At 35.6% G+C, this 14,935-nt stretch overlaps 1 protein-coding gene across 7 annotated transcripts in view; it reads right to left on the reverse strand.

Moving 5' to 3' along the window:
- The window catches only part of LOC138713755 (inactive dipeptidyl peptidase 10-like), an 883,892-nt gene that overhangs the window by 63,955 nt on the left and 805,002 nt on the right, over nucleotides 1-14,935 (reverse strand). For all 7 annotated transcript variants that reach the window (XM_069846140.1, XM_069846139.1, XM_069846143.1 and 4 more), the window contains one exon: nucleotides 7,678-7,844. In XM_069846140.1, the coding sequence (XP_069702241.1) occupies nucleotides 7,678-7,844 (167 nt within the window). The remainder of the gene's footprint in view (nucleotides 1-7,677; nucleotides 7,845-14,935) is intronic.

Raw genomic sequence — 14,935 nt, forward strand, 5'->3', positions numbered from 1 at the left:
GAATATAGAATTTAAAGATTAATTTTAGCCAATCAAAAATTGTCTTACATGTGTAGCATCATTACCAACTGCTGTTGAGTAGTTAAAAATAGTACTAACAGACGTTACAGCTAAGTGTTGGTTATCTTATGTTGAACAAATGGAAAATACATTAACAATGCGTTAAAATAAACAGACTGTTAATTTAACATTTGTTAAGCAAAATTAAACATTACTTGGACAAACTGGCCAACAATTTAAATAATTAACGAACTGTTTAGAGTTTAACAGTCGTTAAATTTTCTAACAATACTTGGAAAAACCGGCCATTTAAGTAACAATTAAAGTTAAATAAGCTTAGTGAAATCGGATCTAAGAATGATTTAGTACTTTAAATGTTAGCCAGCGAAACATAATCGGCTGAAGAGACAATTGCGTTGAAGTTGTATATAACGGTAATGCCACTTTTGCACTACTCCCTTCACTTGAGCTCTTTGCAGGTTAGTGTCTTCATTCGTTTTTATGGGTCGGTTAGAAGAGGGGAACTTGTGCTAGTTTCTTTTTCATTTTCTCGCTCCCCAGACATTTGCGTTTTGTCAAAATATGGATTCACTAAAACTTCCATTTACCGCGTAACTTCGAATGTCTTAAACAAAGAGTATAATTCGAGATAAGAAGAAAAAGAGCAAGGAAAAGAGTTGAAATACCAAATGAGACAGAGTGAGGAAGAGCACAGAAGTTGAGGAACAGAGATAAGTTGGGTAAGAGAGACCGAAGGGAAAGACAATTATGTGTCACAGAACTTTTCCCCTGTGATTCGTTCCGGAGAAGTTTGCCCCCCCCCCCCAACAGCAGGGCAGGGGCAGCCCGCGGCACCTTGCAGTTTATGGAAATGAAATTCCTTACCATGGAAACAAATTTCTGCTTTCAATTCGCCAACTCATATTTTAACAGAGAAGAAACTCCCGACCCTTTAACTTAAGGCCATTCACAAAATGACAACTTTTTGGCATTGATTTCCGATACTGAAGGAGCTTCTTTTGAGTCCGTTGGATGGAGTTCCCCAGGAACTTTATAGAAATTCATTGCACTCTTTCATGGACTTAATCACTTTACTTTGAGTCTCTGGCCTTCCTTCGCACAGAATTAGATCAGATCAATTTTTAACTAAAACGGGACATCATTCAACTTAAAGGCTTCGAATTAATTATAAGTAAGAAGCGGATTCCTATGCAATTAGATATTATTTTTGCGTGTGATAAAACACAATTAACAAAGTTAAAAATTTCGAACATGAAGTTTCAAATTCAAAACCCGAATTTTATTTCACATAAAAACACATATTTTATGTAAATACATATTTTCAGGAAATCTATTATAAACACATGAATCTTGGAGTTTTTTTACTTAAATAATTTTTTTACAAGAACTTTTAAACATTTTAAAACTAAATCAATTATGTCACTCAGAAGTACGTTATCTTTTTAAAATTCTTGGTTGCTTCGTGTTTCTAAGCGCTGTGTGGTGTATCCGTCATCCATTTTTGTAATAGTATCGCCACAGTCTACTATATACAGTCGCGAAGCTTGAGGTGATTTTTTGCAAATCTCGTGATAAAGCGCTCCAAGCGGTTAGCAACTAGAAACAATAGACTTTCCACGGTCGACTTTGGACTGAATCGTATTTCCATCGAGTGCTAGCTCGTTGTTTATTTCACATTGATGCTTGTGAAATGTTCGTTATTGGTTGTAATGAAAATGTTAATGGCTAAAATACAATAATTGGAATAATAATATTTTAATAGAGACGTAGAAAAATTAAGTTTGTTTTAATGAAATTTATTGATCACGTTTTATTTTCAATTCTGGTGGGATTATTATTGCTTAGGCCTACTTTTTTTTTTTTAAGGATATGTTTTTAATTATAGCTGTTAATTTTGTTGTTATTTTTATTTGTTACTTTATTAGAGACGTAGAAAAAGTCTGTTACAATAAAATTTATTAATCACGTTTTATTTCCAATTCTGGTGTGATTATTATTGCTTAACCTCAACTACGTAAGCCTACACTACAAGTACCGGTACACGTACATAAGTTAATCCATTAATTCATATTTCCATTATTATTGTTGTAAAGGGAAATGCAAATTGATATTTATTGGTTTCATAGTTAATTATCGCTATAATCTTGAATGAGTGAAGCGATTATAGTAAATTTCAGTTCGTTTTGCACAAACAAAAATAATATTAACCTATTTCTTGCAGGTATCTTCGAGTTTATGGTGGAATTTAATATACTTCATTAAAATAATAAATTAACTTTATGCATTTAATATTTCAATAATGGAAGGAAGGTGTTAATTTTTCCAAAAGAACACAACGAAAGTGTAACATATTTTGTCGGCTGCTAGGAGAGAGATCTGCGATGATGAGGCGATAGTAGCGATCCTAGTGGTGGGCAACTATCCATGTTTGCATTTTTACTGCATATTGAGCTTCGCGACTGTATATAGTAGACTGTAGTATCGCCTCAAGTTCTGAGAACTGCTAGGCAGCATATCAGTGTTATTATTAGAGAATAAAATTAACATGGACAAGGGAGGAGAGATCTTGCAACACATAATTAGGAATGTTTATTGTTGCTAAAGATGATTTCATTCCACGCTTTGTTTGTGAAACACAACAGATGAGGTCGGGTATGAACATTATTAAATTTAAACAAATCTCTCGCCTCTCGCTCATGTCCAATCAAGTAAGGCAATACGTCTTGTTGTGATTCCCTGTTATCGGGCTTCGTCAATCGATATCCTTCAAGATATACTGAAAGATGGTTGTTTAAAAAACGATTTCGCTTTCATATTAGCAAATCTAAGCTTTTTGTGTGACTCCATAAAAAAACTCGAAACATCCGAAAATCTGTTGTCTGGAACAGGGAGGTGCGTGCCGTGAAAATTAAACTAGACTCGCTACCAGGTTCAGAAGTACAAGTACTAAGGGACAAATTCCAGAATGTGTTTGGGAAAAACAGTGGATATAAAAAAATGTGTAAAGTATTGCTCAAGTATTGGAGGGTGTGCCTGTAGGTGAAATTGACGGTGTTTGTGTTTGTGACATTCCTCTCTTTAAATATGCACGTCAGATGTCCTGTGATGTGGAAAGATCGTTTTCACAGTATAAGTCGTTGTTCAGAGATAATCGGTATGCATTTGTGATGGAGAATTTGGAGACGACCTTTGTTGTCACTGCAATTCTCGGCCAACTACTAGCACTCAAGTGTGGTTGGTGAGTACCTAATAACATTTTTTTTTCCAAGCTAAGTAACGTATTTTTGTCATATTTAAAAAAAATATATTTTTATATTATTAGCAAATATTTTCGTACTTTTTAGCACATAAAAATAAATATATTTAAATTTTTTAGGACATAAAAATCCGCTCCCTAATTATAAGGCACTGATCATAATCAGGACATATAACTTTTATTGAAATATTTCGTTCTAAATTATGATTTCAGCAGATAATGAAAATGTATTTCTGTTATAATAACAAGAGAAAAGCGCAGTATATGTAATTAACATTGTTAAATCTGTATTTCGCTTTTCGAAGTTGGCATTACTGAATAACATCCAATTTCTTTATTGCAATAATCGATATTAATCTATCACAATGTCTGAATAGGTTAAGTATTCGTAAATGCACAATTATTAATATTTTGTGAGTGAATTTTAGGGGTATATTATTTACATTTTTATTTTATTCACGAAATAGTCCTTATAAATGTCACTCGAGGTCTGAGATTACTATAGAATAAATTTCATTTCCCCACTATAGGAAACAAAACGTGCAAAAAGGTCACTAGCAACACACTGAACTTGTCTTCGGGACCTCCCGGATTAAAATCCCTGAATTTTAAATGGTTTCATGTAACGTAAAAGATGTAGGAAAGTACTCGCAGTTCTTAAAAAGACAAATTCTGGATTGGCTACAAAGATATCATACAGATAAAGAGACTTTTCCCAAAAACTGACGGTGGATATGTCTTGGGTATGACCACTCTGGCCGGGAGAAGGCAGCAAAATTGAAATCCACTGTCCCCATTCCCAACAGACAGTTGCGGAATGACCTAGCAGTTAAAGCGACTACAAATAAAATCTAAAATAAAATAGGAAGTACTGAAATACCCACTGTTATCTAGGTAGGTTAAAGCGTGGATTTTCTACTCTGGACATTCGAGTACATAGACCTATTTCCGCTAGTTCAAGTCGAATTTATTGCAAATAAAGACAGTACACTTACCTTCAGCTATCTCTAAATTATAAGTACATTTCAATTTGTTCCACCAGTTTAAATATGCATATTCTTAGTACCTATTTTTTTTTATTGGGAACCATATTTATGCTTTTGGAGAAGACAAGGAGAACAATAGAAATACAAGAAAAACGAGGAGAATACGAGTACAAGGAAAATACAAGAAGAACAAGGGGAATACAAAGAGAACAAGAGGATATAAGGAGAACAAGGAAAATATGAGTAGAATAAGGAGGATACAAGAAGAACAAGGCACATAGAAGGAGAATAAGGGATATATTAGTAAAATAAGGGGAATACAAGGACAAGAAAAATACAAAGAGGACAAGAGGGATACATGGAGAATGAGGAGAATGCAAGGAGTACGAGGGGAATATAAGGAGAATAAGAAGAATACAAGGAGGCCAAGGGGAATATAAGAAGAATAAGGGAATGCAAGGAGAGCAAGGGGAATATAAGGAGAACAAGGGGAATATAAGGAGAACAAGGGGAATATAAGAAGTTGAATATAAGGAGAACAAAGAGAATGTAAGGCGAACAAGGAGAATATAAGGAGAACAGGGGGAATATAAGGATAACAAGGGGAATATAAGGAGAACAAGGGAAATATAAGGAAAACAAGGGAAATATAAGGAGAACAAGGGGAATATAAGAAGAATAAGGGAATGCAAGAAGAACAAGGGGAATATAAGAACAAGGAGAATAAAAGGCGAACAAGGAGATTAGAAGGAGAACAAGGAGAATAACAGGAGAATAAGGAGAATAGAAGGAGAACAAGGAGAATAAAAGGAGAACAAAGAGAATGAAAGGAGAACAAGGAGAATATAAGGAGAACAAGGGGAATATATGGAGAAGAAGGAGGATAAAAGGAGAACAAGGAGAATAGAAGGAGAACAAGGAGAATAGAAGGAGAACAAGGAGAATAAAAGGAGAACAAGGAGAATAGAAGGAGAACAAGGAGAATAAAAGGAGAACAAAGAGAATGAAAGGAGAACAAGGAGAATATAAGGAGAACAAGGGGAATATATGGAGAAGAAGGAGGATAAAAGGAGAACAAGGAGAATAGAAGGAGAACAAGGAGAATAACAGGAGAATAAGGAGAATATAAGGAGAACAAGGAGAATAGAAGGAGAACAAAGAGAATGAAAGGACAACAAGGAGAATATAAGGAGAACAAGGGGAATATATGGAGAACAAGGAGAATAAAAGGAGAATAGAAGGAGAACAAGGAGAATAAAAGGAGAATAAGGAGAATATAAGGAGAACAAGGAGAATATAAGGAGAACAAGGGGAATATATGGAGAACAAGGAGAATAAAAGGAGAACAAGGAGAATAACAGGAGAACAAGGAGAATAAAAGGAGAACAAGGAGAATAAAAGGAGAACAAGGAGAATATAAGGAGAACAAGGAGAATATAAGGAGAACAAGGAGAATAAAAGGAGAACAAGGAGAATAGAAGGAGAACAAGGAGAATAAAAGGAGAACAAAGAGAATGAAAGGAGAACAAGGAGAATATAAGGAGAACAAGGGGAATATATGGAGAAGAAGGAGGATAAAAGGAGAACAAGGAGAATAGAAGGAGAACAAGGAGAATAGAAGGAGAACAAGGAGAATAAAAGGAGAACAAGGAGAATAAAAGGAGAACAAGGAGAATAAAGGAGAACAAGGAGAATAGAAGGAGAAGAAGGAGAATAAAAGGAGAACAAGGAGGATATAAGGAGAACAAGGAGAATAAAAGGAGAACAAGGAGAATAGAAGGAGAACAAGGAGAATAAAAGGAGAACAAAGAGAATGAAAGGAGAACAAGGAGAATAAAAGGAGAACAAGGAGAATAGAAGGAGAACAAGGAGAATAGAAGGAGAACAAGGAGAATATAAGGAGAACAAGGAGAATAAAAGGAGAACAAGGAGAATAGAAGGAGAACAAGGAGAAGAAAAGGAGAATAGAAGGAGAACAAGGAGAATAAAAGGAGAACAAGGAGAATAACAGGAGAATAAGGAGAATAGAAGGAGAACAAGGAGAATAAAAGGAGAACAAAGAGAATGAAAGGAGAACAAGGAGAATAAAAGGAGAACAAGGAGAATAAAGGAGAACAAGGAGAATAGAAGGAGAAGAAGGAGAATAAAAGGAGAACAAAGAGAATGAAAGGAGAACAAGGAGAATAGAAGGAGAATAAGGAGAATATAAGGAGAACAAGGAGAATATAAGGAGAACAAGGGGAATATATGGAGAAGAAGGAGGATAAAAGGAGAACAAGGAGAATAGAAGGAGAACAAGGAGAATAGAAGGAGAACAAGGAGAATAAAAGGAGAACAAGGAAAATAAAGGAGAACAAGGAGAATAGAAGGAGAAGGAGAATAAAAGGAGAACAAGGAGAATAGAAGGAGAACAAGGAGAATAAAAGGAGAATAAGGAGAATATAAGGAGAACAAGGAGAATAGAAGGAGAACAAGGAGAATAACAGGAGAATGAGAATATAAGGAGAACAAGGAGAATAGAAGGAGAACAAGGAGAATAACAGGAGAATAAGGAGAACAAGGAGAATAGAAGGAGAACAAGGAGAATAAAAGGAGAACAAGGAGAATAACAGGAGAATAAGGAGAATATAAGGAGAACAAGGAGAATAAAAGGAGAACAAGGAGAATAACAGGAGAATAAGGAGAATATAAGGAGAACAAGGGGAATATATGGAGAAGGGAAATATAAGGAGAACAAGGGAAATATAAGGAGGACAAGGGGAATACTAGGAGAGGAACGAGAACGTAAGAAGGACACTGCGATGAGGAGGAAAACGAGAGGAATACATGGAGAATAAGTGGAATATATTGAGAACAATTTGAAGACAAGGGGAACAAGGAGAATACAAGGAGTACAAGGAAATACAAGGAGAACAAGGGGAATATAATGAGAACAGGGGAAGGTAAAGAGAAGAAGAGGAATACAATGAGAAGAAGAGGAATACAAAAATAAAGGGAATGCAACGGGAACAAGAGAAATACATGTAGAACGAGGGGAATATAAGTAGAACAAGAGCAAGACAAGGAGGAAATACGGAGAATTACACGGAAAAAAACGGGAATACGGGAAGGACAATTGGAATAAAAGGAAAACAAGGTTAATATAAGGAGAACATGGAGAATATGAGGACAAGGAGAATATGAAGAGAACAAGTGTGAGGCATGGAGAATGAGGGAAATACAAGTAGATCAAGAAGAAAAAAGGGCGCACATAGGGAATACAAGAATACAGGGGAAAGGCAAGGGGAACAAGGGGAAACAAAGGAGTACAAGGAGAATAAAAGGGGAACAAGAGGTCTGCATTTTATTGTGACGGTCAATTTCCAAGTTTCCGCCCATATCAAGCATTTCTAGTCAAAACAAAGCTGGCTTTACCTTGGGGTACCGCAACATCCGTATTTGAGGATATCGCAGTCTCTCCTGGATTCGGCCGTACCACGGATACTTGAGCTCTCCCACCAGGGAGTCGTTGAAGCAGGCGTACAGCAGGAACTGAGCGTCAGGTGAGAACCACAGGGCGTTCGGAGATCTCAGGATCTCCTCTGCAACAAGACACAATTGAATCTGAGAGTTCGTCGCTAATGAGAGAGGCAGACGTCCCCTCCGCGTCAGTAATGAGGAAATTTTACAACACACTTTTATGTCATTTCAAGTGGGGAATACAGGCGACCACTTTTGAGCTCCACGAACGAGCGAGTCTCTTCTTTTATTGCAAGACACAAACTCCACGTCGAACGCAAATTACAAAAGTCGTAACTTTCAGCGCCCTGTAATTATTTTCTTAAGCGCAAGACTGGGAACAGTAATCTTACGTAATGATAAGCGGAACAGTAGGTACAGCTGGCCTGCGCACTCAGATTTCATTTGCATTACAAGAATGATAAAAAAGTAACAGAGAATTCGATATGATTAGAGTCGTGACGTCGGTTTATTTGTATTAGTCTGAGGTGAACATACGACGCCCCGGACAGAATGTATTCGACGTGTTTCAAGTACCGGGTGTTCAGTTCAAAATGTGTCATGGCTCGCTGTATGCCGTCATGTGGCTAGTCAATGAGCCTAGAGAATTCAATCTTCTTACACTTCCGCAGAGGTGTATTACTTATGTCAGAAAAGTTGCCTAGCAAGTACGGCGTTCATTCAGAAGAGTACTTACCGATACGTACGGTAAAGCCGGTAGGGAAGGAATGTGAACTGTTTGGAAACATGTACTGTGGTGAGTTTTTTCTTACTGTCGGGATATGGGGAGAGGGTTAAGACGATTACTTACGTATTTGTTGACATTAACTTCGACGGTCAACATGGACACGGAGCATTTGATTTGTGTTGTGGAATGTTGCCGTACGCAACCGATGATAACAAATACCCTGCGTACGACTTGCCCGCGCAAAACACAGTTCGAAAGAGGTTATGTTAGCACACAGACCGTACAGACCGCCATCTGTTGCTACGACGTTCAAGTTGTACCGTACACGTTCTCAAGTTCAGATTGAACGCCTTTATTAATAGGCAACTTCTCTGACACAAAAGCTGAAACTCGCTTCAAATCGCTGACTCATCAACAGTGACGTCATGACAATTTGAAATGAACACCCAGTATAGGCAGCGGAAGCGAATATGACACACCTAAGGCCTGTAACACACTTGAAGAGTTTTCGCTAGCGAGAAAATTCAAAGATTGATAACATGGATTCAAATGGATGTCCATACAATGGAACAGATTCTCGTTCCAGGCAAAAACCTCGCGCGAGTTTCTCGCTGGAATCGGTAGCTCAGCGAAGTTTCTTGACACATTTATCAAAGATGTTTGACATTTATACTCTTTATGACGATTGAATGTAGAAATAGATATCACAGGTGGCGATGAATTGTATTGTTTTTATTAGAAAATGAGGAAAGATGACTGATAATTGCAGTCAGAAACTTATCGAACTTGTACGATGTCACCCGTAGGCCTATTTATATGATACACGGGATGAAAACTATAAAAATACGAAACTTAAAGAAGAAATCTGGAGACAAATATCAGATTGCCTGAAAATAAATAGGACTATATTTTATTTTGATGAGATTTAATAGTATTAATTAAACATTTAAAATAATGTATCTATATGTCTTAACGGTTTACATAATTTTAATCAGAACATAGCAAAGAATCCTCTATCATATCATGAATGGAAAAAAATCTGTGGTCCATTCAACCTGAAATAACGCCTAAACGTATTATCATTCAAATCGAAACCAGTGTCCAAAACTCGCCCTTATTTCCGTAAGATACAATGTGATTTTCAGATATTTCTGACTTTAATTTTAGGCCTACTTTTTCTTTCATTAACAAAATATGTTCATGTAACTCCATTTCCTCATCATCTGAATACTCAGATTCAACACAGAGTTCGTACGTAATTTGTAAAGTAGGCCTACGATAAGTATGACAAGCGGAACAGTTGGTACAGCTGGCCTGCACACTCAGATTTCATTTGCATTACGAAAATAATAAAAAAGTAACAGAGGATTCGATATGATTAGAGCCGTGACATCGGTATATTTGTATTAGTCAGGCGAAGAAACGACGCCCCGGACAGAATGAAGTCGACGTGTTTCAAGTACAGGCAACAGAAGCGAATACGACACACGCCTAAGCAAGCACGTTCCGTGTTTTGTATACGATTATTGCGTATTATAAAATAAAGACAATACGATTATTCCGTACCATTCCGTCGTCAGAAACCTCGGCATTTTCTTGGACGAAAATTTAAATTGGGAATGCCAAATAAAGGAAATATCCAAGAGAGTGTGCTATACCATGCATTCTCTTAACCCATTCAGAAATTTCTTCCCGCCAGAATTAAAACAGACTTTAGTGCAAACCCTCGTACTACCACTGTTTGACTATTGCGACGTAATACTTACAGACTTGACAACTGACCTTTCGAACAAGCTGCAGCGTGTGCACAATATGTGTGTTAGATTCATCAGCAATGCTCACAAATTTGACCACATTACAACCTCGTTCAAATCTTTATCCTGGCTGTAGCTTAGTAACCGTAGAACACTTCATTCGCTGTCTCTTCTGTTTCGAGTTCTCCACGCTTCTATTCCAGATTATCTTCGTTCCCGGTTTAACTACTTATCCTCCAGTCACAATCTAAACACCAGGTTACAGGAGAGCCAAATCCTAGCAATTCCTGCCCACAGAACATCCCACTATTCATCCTCTTTTACTGTCTCAGTCCCCCGTGAATGGAATTCTCTACCTCAGAAGATTAGGGGCTGCCAGAAAATAACCACTTTCAAGAAAAGGCTAAACGATTTCTTACGGGCGCAGTCAAATTGAAGTTATAATTGTGATCGAGATTAATAATTTAATTTAATTTAGGTATGACTATTATTACTATTACTATTATTATTTTTATTATTACTAAAATTAATGACGATCTGGACTCAATCTGGACATGGACACGGAAATTCCGACTTAAACTAAATCCAGAAAATTCACAGTCAATCATTGTGGGGCATTCACGTTTGTTAAGCACTATTACCATACCAAATCTGTCCCCGATTAAAATACACGGCACCGAAATTCCGTTCAGTGAATCAGTAAAGAATCTAGGTATTTATATGGATAAAAGTTTAAATTGGAACATTCAAGTTGCAGAAACCTGCAAAAAGGTATTCTCATTAATCCACTCGTTTAGACGATTGAAGAATTTTCTACCCTTTTCCATGAAAAAAATGTTAGTGCAAACACTCGTGATGCCCACTTCGATTACTGTGGTATTCTGCTTACTGACCTAAGCGTTACTTCGACGCAGAGACTACAACGTGTTCATAATATGTGCGTCCGTTTCGTCTGCAATATTCGCCGGGCTGATCACGTAACACCATCCCTCGAAATGTTGTCCTGGCTCCGTCTAGAAGATCGTAGGAAAATCCACCGTCTTTCCCTTCTCTTTCACATATTGCATTTCTCCACTCTTGTCTATCTTGCGTCTCGTTTTCAAAATTTATCCACCCATCATAACCTAGACACACGATCACAACACTCCTCAATATTATCCATTCCCTCCCACCGAACATCCTCATATTCATCTTCTTTCGCTGTGGCTGTTCCTCGACTTTGGAATTCCCTACCGAGTAATGTCAGGGACTGTCAGACATCAAATCAATTTAAGAATAGGCTAACGAGTTATTTTTCTAACAATTATTGTCAACAATAATAGCTGTTTCAGGTTTCTCAATGTTTAATGGTTATATATATCACAGATAAATATCTAAATTATCTCATTATTATTATTACTATTATTATTACTATTATTATTATTATCATCATCATCATTATTGTTATAAATATTTCTTACCAGTGTTTATTATTGTCACACTAACATTAGTTATCCAGTTTTCATTATTTACTTTCATGTTGTTTTATGATCTAGTTATTAATGTAATAACTATGTAAGCAAATGTATTTAATTAGAATTAGAGTCTGGCTGGGCGGAAGAGAAGGCCTACTGGCCTTAGCTCTGCCAGATTAAATAAATAAATAAATAAATAAATAATAATAATAATAATAATAATAATAATAATAATTATTATTATTACATCATTATTTTATTGGTGTTGTGAAGATAAAAAAAATGTCATTGTATTATATTAATTATGTATTATATTGCCTTGTATTGTAGTATTGTATTGCTTTGAATTGTATTGCATCGTATTGTATTAATTATGTTACACTCATAGCAGTGTAGTAATTTTTTGTCATACTGGTTGAGTGGAAGAGAAGACCGAATGGCCTTAACTCTGCCAGTTAAAATAAACCATTATTATTATTATTATTATTATTATTATTATTATTATTATTATTGTACTGTATAATAAGGGCTAATGTCGGAAAGGTCTAAAATGGTGGTGAGGTTGAGAAATCATACTTAAATTGTCACAAATGTGGTAAAACATAAGTCTGAAAAGATGTTTTTTAATATTTAGAATTTTGCATTACAGTTTTAGAAAGCCGAAAACGCATATGGCGTACAATTTTGCTTTCCCTATATTTAACTGCTATATTAATTTATTTATCACATCAATTCTGTACCTTACTTTTCTTGCATACTGTTTGCCTGGTTTCGGTTGCTGCTGCAATAAACAACAACATTCATTTTCAAAGTTTCAAATGAAAATGACCGCCGAGTGTCGGATAGTACAGGGACATCATTTTATTTTTACTTGCATTTTTATTGTACCTGCATTTCTGAATGTACTTCACTCCCACCCCTTCACTAATGTCCTTGCTCCCGTCAGACACACAAACTTACGGCCGCTGTTGCATTCGAAGTCTTCAAGCAGTGAAGTAAACACTGCAGTGTATAGTGTGTTTCAGAAATATGGTTGCGTTTTCTATAGAAGAAAGAACCTATATTAATAATATCGTACTAAAAATTATATTGAAGAAACGATAAAGTAAATTTCAGAGAATATGCTTAAAAATGTTTTTAATAATATGCGTAAAGAATTGAAGCTGCATTGTAATGAACGGCAACCATTTTCAGCAACTTGTTTAAAAATTCAGATTAGCTTATTTTTAATTGAGGTGGCTAGAAGCAAAGGATTGCTAGTGACATTTGTAATAACAAGAGTTAAGTGCATCCAGTGTAAGCTAAAGTATCTAAAATTTTAGTGGCAAAGGGATATTTTAATCGCATCACACATTAAAATTTAAATAAAAATTTCACCGGTATACTAAAGCTTAAATATGTAAACCCCATTTTCTCAAAAGTAACAAGTGCACTTACAGCCCTTTACTTATGAGCCCCTCAATTTAAATGCACTCTCTATATTGTATGTTAACATCAATAATTAATGTGCTAAATAAAGTAGACATTACATAACGAACATAGCCGCCTAAAAAGTTGAGTTTTTGAAAAAAAAAATGTTACTACTCTACTGTATTTTGATAAATTCCGTAAAAGTGATGATCAAACTGAAAATCGTAATATCGTATTTCCCTACAACATAAATGGATACACTACTTTTCTCTCCTCCTATACCTAGTAAAATGATTTGTTTACATATTGCACTAGTAACATCAAACTCCTGTAATGGAAGGGGGCAACAGTCTTTCCGAGTATAGCCAGGTTAATGTTAAAAATGTTGGTAAAAATAAAGTGATGTCCCTGTATAACCTTGTATGCGGAGAAACTGCATTCAACATCGGCTGAAACCAATGGCGCATATGTAAAATATTTCATATTATCAATTTCATTTCTACATCACAGAGTAATACACAAATGGTGGTTTCAATTCATTATGCAAAAGTTTTATCAGATGACAAGTGCGATTGTTACGTGTATATATAACCAGACTACCACTTGAATTTAATTCTTAAATATTCCGTGTCTTAAATTTCGAAGTTGGTTTACGTTGGCTGGCTTGTACTCATGAGAGAATGCTATTGGTCTGGTCAAGCACTGTATTCCATCTCAAATCGACCGAATATAGAGAAAATTGACCTTGCAATTTTTAAATACAATTAAACTTTTTCTGTCCGTTGACAACTGTGATACAATGGTTTGTGCAAAGTTTGAGGCATCAGAACTTCATAGTGTTTAAATTAAAAATATTTAAATTTATCGTATTTTCATTAAATTAGCAACTTTAAACTGTTGTAGCTCCGAAACACTTTCACCCAATGATCAAAATCATGGTTTATTTTGATGCTGAGAAATTAAAGTTTATATTGACATGTAAACAGTTTTCCTTACTTTTTATGGAAATGAAGAAATTTAGATTTTTCTTCATTAAGACGCCTTCGACCACGAAAAAATATTTTTAAAATATATGTTAGATTCCGCATTGAAAGTACAAATAAACACATATTTTTTTACTGGTGCACCGTTGATAAGAAAGTATTGAAAATATCAAATAAAGAAAATAAATAGTACGCGCATGAAGTAACCAGCTGATTGTGAGGGGGGAATTAGCCGAGACAACCAAGGCCAGGAGAAAAACACTTGATGTTTCGTGTAGTAGCGCATAGCTGGGCTAGCTTTATCACAAGTTTTCATAAACACAAGAGTAAAATGACGACCAACGCTTGCTTATCTTCAGCTCTCGGCCAGTGCGTGCGGTACTGCGCCATTGAAGTCTAGGCGTGTGAAAATAATTTATTTAATCCCCTTAAACTTATTGCCGAATCACTAAGCAAACAATGCCGAATTCCTTTTAATAATGCAAGGTTTTTTCTTAATATTTTTTACATTTTTACAAATTGGCAAAAAGTCTAAAAGCAAGTAAAATCAGATTATCTGTCTCCTGTATACAATAAAAATAAGGATTACTTCTTTAACATAACCTACCAAATGTCAGCTTCAAAATGAGCTCTCGTTCAATGTTCTGCAGTGAATGGTTCCAGAGTTCTGAGCGCTGAAAGAGGCTTGTTTTTATAAAATACGCCAAATTTGTAGCTCAATAATACGATAACCGTTTGACTTTCGATAGTATATTTTTGAAAATGCACTGTCCTTAGCACCTTGTATAAATATGGAAAAAATTAGAGTATTAAAAAATGCGAGGTTTTTTACTGATCGATTTCATATGGAATAGCCCATACACAAATAATATCAGAATGTGTAAT

This window comes from Periplaneta americana, chromosome 14 (genome assembly GCF_040183065.1).
Source record: "Periplaneta americana isolate PAMFEO1 chromosome 14, P.americana_PAMFEO1_priV1, whole genome shotgun sequence".
Classification (NCBI taxonomy): domain Eukaryota; kingdom Metazoa; phylum Arthropoda; class Insecta; order Blattodea; family Blattidae; genus Periplaneta; species Periplaneta americana.